Source organism: Hemitrygon akajei, chromosome 10 (genome assembly GCF_048418815.1).
Source record: "Hemitrygon akajei chromosome 10, sHemAka1.3, whole genome shotgun sequence".
NCBI lineage: Eukaryota > Metazoa > Chordata > Chondrichthyes > Myliobatiformes > Dasyatidae > Hemitrygon > Hemitrygon akajei.
The window spans coordinates 20497192-20509649 of NC_133133.1; the positions used below are offsets into that span (position 1 = coordinate 20497192).

A 12458-nucleotide genomic window follows, 5' to 3' on the forward strand; every position below is an offset into this window, starting at 1 on the left:
ATGTTGTGGGGGTGGAACTGGACTCTCTGACGGTGGTGTCTGAAAAGAGGATGCTGTCCAAGTTGCATGCCATCTTGGACAATGTCTCCCATCCACTCCATAATGTACTGGTTAGGCACAGGAGTACATTCAGCCAGAGACTCATTCCACCGAGATGCAACACTGAGCGTCATAGGAAGTCATTCCTGCCTGTGGCCATCAAACTTTACAACTCCTCCCTCAGAGTGTCAGACACCTTGAGCCAATAGGCTGGTCCTGGACTTATTTCCACTTGGAATAATTTACTTATTATTATTTAATTATTTATGGTTTTATATTGCCATATTTCTACACTATTCTTGGTTGGTGCGACTGTAATGAAACCCAATTTTCCTCGGGATCAATAAAGTATGTCTGTCTGTCTGTCTGTCTGTTGTCTGTCCTGTATTGTATGCTTGACACCGAATCACAATCAATTTTGGTATGTTTCACTTAATGGCAATTAAGTGATTCACATTCAGATTCCCTAGGTGAAGAAATCCCACTGTATTCTAATTCTAGTTGGCACAATCCCATACTTTTAATCCATGACACCTAGTTCTGGCCTCTTCGGTCATTCAGATGTCTTTTCTGTATCTGCTCTGTCTGGTCCTGTTAGAATTTCACTTCAAGAGATACTCTCTCATTATTGTAAACTCCAATGAATACTTTATTAACTTTGAACATCCTTGCTACCCAAGAAATTAGCTTATTAAATCTTCACAACACTCCCTACATGACAAGAACATCTTTCTTCAGAGACCAAAATTACATACAAAATGTCAGATGGGTTCACACCAAGGTCATGCAGTTGTAGCAAGACTTCATTGTAAGAGAGTTTGAGCATACGTGCAATGAAGGCCAACATAAAATTTGCCATCCTAATTGCATGCTTTCAGTGACTCGTATACACGGACATCCAGGTCATGTACCTTTTCTCTCCTGCCTGTTTTTAGAAAGAAAGTAGATCACCTCACATGTATCCACATTAGCTGTATCTGCAATATATTTGCCCAAATCACACTGGAGCTTCTTTGCATCCTCCTCAAAACTCACATTCTAGCACACCTCAACCATCTTCAGTTCCACAGTTTTGTCATATGTAAATTTATATGACATTTTATTTTCTCATCCAAATTGACTACTGAGTATTTACAAACAGGATCCCATGACTTTCATAATAAAATAGTATTATAAAAGTATTTTTTCCTCTGTTGTGAAAGGATAAAGCATTATATTAATTTAAGCTCTTTCAGTCAATAGGGCAAGTGTGGGTTATCTACAGCCTGCAATGATCTAAAGAACCAGAATAAAGAATGAAAGAGCTAATCAATTTTGTAAGGGAGTATTATGCAATGTTGGGACATAGAGACAGAAACACTGAGACACTTGCAGGCTGCCCCAAGCGCATCCTCAGACTACGTTGGCCGTTGACACAAATGACAAATTTCACTGTATGTTTCAATGTACGCGTGAAATAAATTACATATGGTGAAATAAGTTATACATCAAGTGGAATCTGCAAGCTAGTAGCATATCTAAGTAAACAGTAAAACTTAGAACATAGAGAAACAAAAATTGTTGAACTGCTTCCAATATGTGACTTGTGTGCAAAACAAATGGGAACACAAATCATTCAAGCATCATCACAAGTAATCTGTTGCAGGTTGAACAACCTAATAAATACCACTTAAATGCAGGTGAATGGACAATTCTTACTCAGTATACTTCAACTGGCTGCCAGAGGTAGTTCTGAAAACATAACTCTTGTATTCCTCACCAACTCTGGAATGACATTTTTATGCTCCTGTAACAATGAGTGGGTTAAGCAATATTTCATGTTACTAAACAACATTTGTTTTTTCCCCTTTTTATTACAGGTTTTGCATGAAAATACAAAGCTTAAAAAAACACATGCTTACCTGGTAAGACCTTCGCCCATTTAACAACACGTACAAGTTGTCTTTCCCCAAGTTCATTGAGGCTTGTCAACAAACTGGTTGATGTATCAGGCTGCGTATTGTCATAACCTGCATATACCATATCAGGCTCAATGGACTGCAGTACAGCTAGGAAAATGGGTTGACACTGAAAATTCTGCATTCTTGGTACACTGATCCTTGGTACGATCATGAGATTGGTGTCCTGTTGCTTTTGTGTAACTGGAGAATCCATTTCCTCTGCAGTTTGGAATGGTCTTGTATTCTTTAATTTTCGACCTTGAGTTCAATGGAGAGAAAAAGTGTCACTAAATAAAAATGAAATTTCAAATGGTATCAAAAGTGATAAAACTTGCATTAGTTATGTCACATTTTCAATATTCCTTTCAGCATAAAATAATGTTTTACAACACTATTATTATGGTAATCATTACTTGATATTGCACTGTTGCAATAAACAATTGCCAAAGAACAGAAGGCATTAATTTGCTCCAAGTGCAGACTGAAATAGAAATGAAATTGACAGTTTGGTGCCCCAGTTTCAAACTTAATTCATTTCTGTCTCCTGGCTACATTAGTGAATTTTGTTGGCATAAAAAAAGTCAGTTGATATCAGCACAATTGTCTCATTTTGGAAGTTGTTCTGCTTAGATAACTATTGTTACAATTAATGCATTAATGGAATTCTGTTGCTGCAAAAAATGTTCAGTCTTGGAACTTATCTGCAAGCTAGCTTCAAATCAGTAGAGTTCGTAAATATGCACTGAAAAGATAACCTTTAAAGTGACATTATGGTTAAACAGTTCCTGGTTCTCTGCTTTCACCCCATCAACTTTCATATTCATGGGAATTTCTGTCAGCTTCAACAAGATTCCACCACTGATGGACACACTCTCCCCTCTTCCCCCAGAGTAACATACACAAAATGTGAGAGTCAGCAGGTCAGGCAGCATCTATAGCAGGGGCTCACAACGTTTTTTTATGCCATGGACTAATATTAAGCAGGGGTCCATTGGGAATCCCTGATCTATAGGGGGAAATAAAGAGCCACGTTTTGGAGATCATTCATCAGGATATTTTTCTGACCTGACAGCATGAAAATATCAAACACGAGGAAATCTGCAGATGCTGGAAATTCAAGCAACACACACAAAATACTGGTGGAACGCAGCAGGTCAGGCAGCATCTATAAGAAGTAGTACAGTCAATGTTTCGGATCGAGACCCTTCATCAGGACTAATGGAAAAAAAGAGATAGTAAGAGATTTGAAAGGGGGAGGAGGAGAGGGAGACCAGAAATGATAGGAGAAGACAGGAGGGGGAGGGGTGAAGCTAAGAGCTGGGAAGTTGATTGGCAAAAGGGATACACAGCTAGAGAACGGGGAGTATCATAGGACAGAAGGTCTTAGGAGAAAGAAAGGGGGAGGGAAGCACCAGAGGAAGATGGAGAACAGGCAAAGAGTTATTGTGAGAGGGAAAGAGAAAGGGGAAAAAATATATAGGGATGGGTAAGAAGGGGAGGAGGGGCATTAACGGAAGTTAGAGAAATCAATGTTCAGGCCATCAGGTTGGATGCTACCCAGACGGAATATAAGGTGCTGTTCCTCCAACCAGAGTGTGGCTTCATCTCGACGGTAGAGGAAGCCATGGATTGACATATCGGAATGGGAATGGGACGTGGAATTAAAATGTGTGGCCACTGGGAAATCCTGCTTCGTCTGGCGGACAGAGCGTAGGTGTTTGGCAAAACAGTCTTCGAGTCTGCGTCAGGTCTCACCAATATATAGAAGGCCACACCGGGAGCACCAGACACAGTATACCACACCAGAAGACTCACAGGTGGAGTGTCGTCTCACCTGGAAGGACTGTCTAGGGTCCTGAATGGTGGTGAGGGAGGAAATGTAAGGGCAGGTGTAGCACTTGTTCCGCTGACAAGGATAAGTGCCAGGAGGGAGATCGGTGGGAAGGGATGGGGGGGATGAATGGACAAGAGAGTCATGCAGGGAGCGATCCCTGTGGAAAGTGGAAAGTGGGGGGAGGGAAAGATGTGCTTGGTGGTGGAATCTCGTTGGAGATAGTGGAAGTTATGGAAAATTGTATGTTGGACACGGAGGCTGGTGGAATGGTAGTTGAGGACAAGGGGAACCCTATCCCTAGTGGGGTGGCAGGAGGATGGGGTGAGAGCAGATGTGTGTGAAATGGGAGAGATGCGTTTGAAGACAGAGTTGATGGTGGAGGAAGGGAAGCCACTTTCTTTAAAAAAGAAAGACATCTCCTTCATCCTGGAATGAAAAGCCTCATTCCAAAAGCAGATGCGGCAGAGACAGAGGAATTGAGAGAAGGGGATGGCAAGTAACAGGGTGGGAAGAGGAAGTCGAGGTAGCTGTGAGAGTCTGTGGGCTTATAGTAGCCATCAGTAGATAAGCTGTCTCCAGAGATAGAGACAGAGAGATCAAGGAAGGGGTGGGAGGTGTCAGAAATGGACCAGGTAAATTTGAGGGTAGGGTGAAAGTTGGAGGCAAAGTTAATGAAGTCAATGAGCTCAGCATATGGGCAGGAAGTAGCGCCAATGCAATCATCGATGTAGCGAAGGAAAAGTGGGGGATGGATACCAGTATAGGCTTGGAACATGGACTGTTCCACATAGCCAACAAAAAAGTAGGCATAGCTGGGACCCATACGGGTGCCCATGGCTACACCTTTAGTTTGGAGGAAGTGGGAGGAGCCAAAGGAGAAATTATTAAGAGTAAGGACCAATTCCACTAGATGGGAGGAGAGTGGTGGAAGAGGGGAACTGGTTGTGTCTGGAATCCAGAAGGAAACGGAGAGCTTTGAGACCTTCCTAGTGGGGGATGGAGGTCTATAGGGACTGGACATCCATGGTGAAAATAAGACAATGAGGGCCAGGGAACTTGAAATCACTGAAAAAATCCAGAGCATGAGAAGTGTCACAAACATAGGTGGGAAGGGACTGAACAAGGGGGGGGAAATAAAACAGTGTCGAGGTATGCAGAAATGGGTTTGGTGTGGCAGGAGCAAGCTGAGACAATGGGTCTACCTGGACAGGCAGTTTTGTGGATCTTGGGTAGGAGGTAGAAACAGGAAGTGCGGGGTATGGGAACTATGAGGTTGGTGGCAGTGGATGGGAGATCCCCAGAGCTGATAAGGTTGGAGATGGTGTGAGAGACAATGGCCTGTTGCTCCTTAGTGGGGTCATGTTCAAGGGGTAAATAAGAGGAGGTATCAGTGAGTTGTCGCTATGCCTTGGCAAGGTAGAAGTCAGTATGCCAGATTACTACAGCGTCCCCCTTATCAGTAGGTTTTATAGTAGGATTAGGATTGGTGCGGAGGGACTGAAGAGCAGAGCGTTCAGAAGGAGTGAGGTTGGAATTGGAACAAAGTGTGGAGAAGTCAAGATGGTTGATGTCCCGTCGGCAGTTAGCAATAAAAATATCCAGAGCAGGGTGTCCATGAAGAGGAGTGGGGTTGAAGACAGGAGAAGGGGTCATCGGTGGGGGTAGGAGAGTCCTTGCCAAAGAAGTAAGCTCGGAGACGGAGCCAGCGGAAGAAGAGTTCTGCGTTATGACACACACAGAACTCGCTGAGGTGTGGGCGCAGGGGGATAAAGATGAGGCCCTTACTGAGGACAGAACGCTCTGCCTCAGAGAGTGGAAGGTCAGAGGGCGATGGCACAGATGAGAGCTGGGATCAGAGGGGGAGGGAGGTTGGTAGTGTCAGTGGAGAAGGGAGGGTTGGGGTGGGAGGAAGATGGAGCCTTGGAGGGCCCAGGAGCTGATGATGGGATCTGAGGGAGACGGGATTGCAGAGTGGTGGTGGGGGAAGGGGAGAGTAGATACTTGTTAAGATACAAATGGCAGGTGTATCCATAGGGTTGTTTATTCACATTCAAGAAAAAGATAAAGTAATGGAATTGGTTTATCATTGTCCCATGTACCAAGGCCTTTTCTTGCAGACTGTTCATACAGATCAATTTATTATACAGTTCATTAAGTACATGGTAAATCAGTAAGCACAGAATATAGTTACAGAGAAAGTGCGTGCAGGAAGACAGTAAGATGCAAAATCATAATGAGGTAGATTGTGAGGTAAAGGATACATCTTATTCTATTTGGAAACCATTCAAATCTTATAAGAACGGGGAAGAAACTGTTCTTGAACCTGGAAAAACAATGCTTTCAGGCTTTTTAAAAAAAAATCTTCTGCCCAATGGGGAAAGGGGAGAAGAGAGAACATACAGTGTGGGTGGGGCTTTGATTATGCTGGCAGCTTTACTGAGGCAGCAAGTAGTACAGACAGTGTCCACTGAGGGGAGGCTGTAGCTAGTAGCAAGACATCTTAAATGGAACAATAAATTCCAAAGGTGGATTATCCTTCCAGTTTGTTAATTCTTGCAAATTCTGCATAAAACAGTACAACGGCTTTAACATGAAAACAGAGATCTCTTCTAGACTTGTGAGCTCTAGTTAATGCCTTATTTCTACTGAAACCTACTGCTATACTCATGATTAGGAATCCTGTAAAATTTCATAAAGAAGGGTAGATTGGAGCAATAGTGAAACGGTGTATTTCAGCAGCTATATTTCACTAGGAGTTTGAGGAGACTTGGTATGTCGCCAAAGACACTCACAAATTTCTACAGATGCATTATGGAGAGCATTCTATCTGGTTAGTATAGAGGGGCCATTGCACAGAATCAGAAAAAGCTGCAGAAAGTTGTAGTTAGCCAGCTGCATCATGGGCACTAGTCTCCCCAGCATCAAAGATACCTTCAAAAAGCAATGTGTCAAAAAGGCGGCATCCATCATTAAGGACTCCCATCACCCAAGACATGCCCTCTTCTCATCGCTACTAACGAGGAGGTGGTAAAGAAGCCCGAAGATGTACACTCAATGTTTCAGGAACAGCTTCTTACCTCCAGCATCAAATTTCTGAATAGACAATGAATCCATGAACACTACTTCACCATTTTTCCCTCTTATTTTGCACTAATTTAATGTTTTTATATATACTTATTGGAATTCTGATTCTGAAATACAGTCATATAGTTTTTTTTTCCTGTTTATGTTGACTACTATTTTATAGAGGCAATTCCACCAGTACTTTTTGCCCAACTGTGGCTGCCCCATTTTTGCGCTCCTTACTGATCAGTAAAACTATGTTGCATTTAGAAGACAACCACAATTTTAAAGACTCAGAGTACATTTGCGTTGTTGAAATGCCATGCTTTCAGATTGGACAGATCCTGCCTGATCAACAATCTCTTGTTAGAGGAATTGACAATGAAAGCACTTAATAAGGACCCATAAAAAGTACGTCAAGATTAAGTCCATACAAAAAGCTCCTATATAAAACCAAAGCTTGGAGATTTAGTGCAAAGCTCTGGAAATGGATAAGAAATTGGCTAAAGGGCAAGGAATACAGATTTTTTGATTTGTCTAAAAGCTGACAAGTATCACAAATATATACTCAATTCCAGAAGCATTTCAACAGAAGATGACTTTAATGAATGAATTATTTCTCTTTTCATAAATGCTTCTTGACTTGCTGAATGTACTTAGCATTTATTGCCTGGAACATCTACCATTTGCAGCTCTTTGCTCCAAATATCTGAAATATATTCCTAGATCATAATGCAAATCATACATTCATGCTGATCCCCTATTATGCTATCTGAATCCTGGACAGTGCTCTTCACTCTGTCCCAGTGTTCTTCAAACAGGCCGTGCACCAAAATCTATTTACTGACGACAAGGCCCTCTTCTCAGTACAGTTAGACGTTGTATGTGTGTTCCTAATGCTGGTTATTTCTGCCTCTGATCAAACAACTAAAACATATCACAATGGTTAACAAACTTCAATTAAGCAATGTTACACTAAAAGTGCACTTGCCATAATGATCACGTTTGTTTTCTGTTTAACCATATGTTATTCCTAAAATCCTGACATAAAATTGTTTTCTCTGACTCACTATGATATGTTAATTCCAAATTTCCAATCATTTATATATTCTTGTAATTTCATATCAGTGATAAAGAATAAACAATGAAATACTGAAAGATTGAAAGGTGTTTGAATTCAGAATGACATGGATGTCCTTGTAGATGAATCACCCAAGGGTTAACATGCAGATACAGCAAACAATTACAAACTATGTTGGCCTTACTGCAAGAAAATTTGAATGCAAAAATAAAGATATCTCACTGACAAAACAGCCCTAGGGAAATTAGGCAAGAATCTGGTCCTCTGATACAAGAAGGTCACACATGTAAATAGAGTGTACTGAAGGGTGCTCACATTGATTAATGGAGTTGGAAGGAATGGAATGGAGTAGCAGGTGGTATTGAAATTGTCTCATTAAATAAAGGTGTTATGTCTAAGGCAGTACAGATTTTTAAATTTTTTTACACACACACACACACACACACACACACACACACACACACACACACACACACACACACACACACACACACACACACACACACACACACACACACACACACACACACACACACACACACACACACACACACACACACACACACACACACACACACACACAGTCACTCCAATGCAAAACGATTTTATTAACATAAAATTTACCATTAGTGACAGATAACCAGGACTTTAGAAGGGTTTACACAATCCACTAAGATTTGTGCACCAAAGGATGACTGGAAAACCTTCACTTTTCATACAAATACAACCTAACTATAACTAACAAGTATAGACTGAAGTACAAGAAAGGAAGCTTCAAAGTTGTAGTACTTAACTGAGATCACATTAACTCCTTAGGTCTCACTTAATGCCACAATGCTCACTCAATTTCAGAGTACTCTAGAAACGCTTTCAGTATGGTTGCTATTAATGCACAATTATGATCCAAAAGACTACTATGAACTATCAACCAGCCACCTGTTGGGGTGGGAGACAACACTGATTGCTGCACAAACTGCTTGAGTTAAATCTCGAAGTCTGTGGGCCTTGTGTTGTATTTTCAATCCACCATCTGTTTTTGCAAACTTAACCCCTTAATCTCAACTGCAACATGCCCGCTGGGAGTTTGAAATCATTGCACTGCCTTTTTGCTTTCAGTTTCATATCCTACATTCTCAGCTCTATTCAGGTTCTCTCATGATTAACTGTGTTCATCACACCACTTTACTTTGTTACTTGAACAACTCTGATGGGCAGAAGGGTGCAGAGTGGCCCCGCCCCCCCGCTTTTGGAGAATCACAAATCGCTACTATTTCGATGCTGCTACCAAGGAAGTAAGAGAGACAAAGGAAAGCTGCCAGGGCAGTTGTTATTGATAACAGCTCATGAAAGTTAATGAGAGAGAGACACAGCTCAGAGATACACAAGGTGGAACGTCTCCTACTGACAAAAGAGGAGTGGAACCATTGATTACTGCTATTGTCTTTTGGAGAAGGATTGTTTACTTGGTACTGTTCTATTCATTGAAACCCCTCAGGGGGCAACCAGAATGGGCTGGTTTGATGGGTTACATCATCCCAACCTGATTGACACCTGAGACCCCGTGAGTGGGGATAAAAGTGAGGTCTGGGGTAACACCCCTCAGACGCACCAGGAGAAACGCTAGTGAGCATCAGAACCCCCACGAGACAGGGTGGGAGATCGGAGACCGAACAAAGGGTCGGTAAATTTTAACTCACAGTGTTTTATAGCGAGGCCGGTGGGGGCTTGTGTGTGTGTCCACCCTTGCCTGGGTGACGAGTCCACCACGGAAGAACGGTCTAGCTAAAGGACGGTGGGGTCATACCCGAATGGCCACAACAACAACGCATCGACGGATCAAAATCGTAAAGGAAGGTTGGCAAGACTATAGCTGTTACTGCTTACACGTTTTCTCTCTCTCTCCAACAATTGCAACACATCGACAAACAACTACCGCAGCCTGCATGAACTGAACTGAACTTTATATTTCCATCTGACAATTCATTATCCCTTAGACAACGATAGAGCTTTTTAAAAAAAAAACTTTTTTATTGTTTTCAAATAGTTACAGAATAAATGTGTATGAAAAAAAAAGTGTTACCCAGCCCCCCCTCCCCTTAGCCCCTCCCCCCCCTAACATCCCTATTAAAAAAAAAGAAAGAAAAAAAAAAGGGAATGCCTGGATGTTGGAAGATCCCCACATGCCCCACGGAGTTCTCATTTTTTTTTAATATATGTTAAAATTCTTTTTCTTTTTACTGGCCCATTAAGCCCATTAACATTAAAACTTAAAAAATTTAGTAGATTAGTCATTATTTTTTTTATTATATTACTCCAATCTATAATAATACCTAATCTTTCCACTTTCGTGGTATCCTGGGGAATCTTTATAAAAATCTCCATGTTGCTATGTGTGTCCCCACCAATCATCCAAGCAAAAAGATAGAAAAAAATTGAAATATAAAGAAAAATAACCAAAATACCCCCCTACTAATGTTGTGGAAAAAAAAAACACAACATTACCCCCCTCTGCTGTACGGGTCATGGCAACCGCCATGATTACACACGTGAATCCCGCAGTAACCGATCCACAGCCTCCCAGCCCCACCGCATCATAAAAAAGTACGGTATATGTATAAGAGAAAAAAAATACTATTCTCATTTAGTATTTCTAAAATTTTGCTTTTCTCTTCTATAATATCCATAAATGTCCATCACTTCTGTTCCTTGGGTCTATCTTCATCTTTAATCCATTATGTTTGGAAGCCTCTATGTGTAATTAGCGAATAGATGGAAGTTCTTGTACAAACTCCTCGCTTTTCGATAATCGGAAAAAAAAATTTTTCCCTCCTCCAAAAAAATTATCAGTGTTGCTGGATGACGCATTGTAAATTTATAACCCTTTTCCCATAAGGCTTTTTTCACTGGGTTAAATTCCTTTTTTCTCTTCAACAGGTTGTAACTTATATCTGGATAAAAAAGAACTGGTTTCCCTGCTATCATCAATGGCCCGTTTCTATTTTTGGCACTTTGGGCAGCGGCCTTCAGGATCTTTTCTTTGTCTTGGTATCGTAAGCATTTTATCAAAATTGATCGTGGGTTTTGATCAGCTCGAGGTCTTGACCTTAAAGATCTATGCGCCCTTTCAATCTCAATTGGAGTTTCTCTTTCCATTTTCAATTTTTTAGGGATCCATTTTTGAAAAAAATTTATTGGATCTTCTCCTTCTATATCTTCTTTAAGTCCAACAATTTTAATATTATTTCGTCTACTGAGATTTTCAAGCTTATCAATTTTTTCCATAAATTGTTTTCTTTCTGATGTCCAAGCAGTATTTTCCTTTTCCATTTTGTCCATTCTTTCAACCATGTCTTCCGTTGTAGTTTCCAAGTCCGTAATTCTTTTTTCCATTTTTTCCTGTCTCTTTGCCATTTTATCAAGCATAGTCTCCATATTGGTCATTTTTTTTTCGAGTATTTTTTGATTATTTTTAATTACTTTTAATGTGTCTAATTACGCATTATTTGCCTCAAAGTCTTTTCTATATTTCTAGAAGGACTTTTATCCCCTTCTTCAGCTGATCCTTCCGAGAGATTTGACTCTCCCTCCGATTCGCTATCACTTTCAGTTGCAGTGGTAGCTGGGCTTTGTAGTTCTTGTTGCTCCCGTTTGCGCATGCTCCATCCTTCGCGTTTGCGCAGCTCATGATGGTCTTTTCCTGTGGCCAATGTTGCCACAGTCTCCTGTTCCGTAACGCCGGTGATATAATGTACCTGAGACCGCGGTACCTCGGTAGACGTGGGCCTTGTTCTTGTTCCAAATTGCATAGTCTTCCCGGTATTAGTTTTCTTCATCTTCCTTCCTTGAGGCATAGCTTGACACAGTCCGGAGTCGTTTATAAGTAACTTTTAGAAAGTATTGACTAACTTTTCTTCATTTAAACATTAATTTATTAACTTTTTACGGGAGAGCTGGGTCCCTGCGTCTCGATCCTACGTCATCACGTGATGTCCCCCGACAACGATAGAGCTTGTTTCATTAGTGATTATTATTATACCCGCACTTTTAGGTTTAGTATTGCTAACATATATTCTCTGTATATTCGCATTGATATTATTTTTGTATATTTTTACTAATAAATACTGTTGAAAATAGTATCACCAGACTCCAACGGACACTTCTATCTTTGCTGGTAAGACACCCAGTTACGGGGTACGTAACAACTTCCTCCTTACATTTTAAGACAACCACCACCGTCCAAAAATATACTTGAAACAGAACAGGACTGCAGAGGAACATCAGATGTCTGAAATTCCTGGATTTATTCTGCAGATCTATTAACCACACTGCTGCTAAATCAGCAAACTCTGCAATGTACATGCTACTGCAAACATATTAAAGGTTCATCATATGAGACACACCCTGCAATCTTTACAATGGTACATTAAAAATACTATTCCCTTATAAAATAATAAGCCTGTCCAATATATGTGTAATAAAAAGCGTAATAAATAGAAACAGG

At 40.8% G+C, this 12458-nt stretch overlaps 1 protein-coding gene across 5 annotated transcripts in view; it reads right to left on the reverse strand.

The window, feature by feature from the left end:
* Positions 1-12458, reverse strand: part of ar (androgen receptor) — a 183603-nt gene that overhangs the window by 81250 nt on the left and 89895 nt on the right. For all 5 annotated transcript variants that reach the window (XM_073057889.1, XM_073057887.1, XM_073057884.1 and 2 more), the window contains one exon: positions 1941-2237. In XM_073057889.1, the coding sequence (XP_072913990.1) occupies positions 1941-2237 (297 nt within the window). The remainder of the gene's footprint in view (positions 1-1940; positions 2238-12458) is intronic.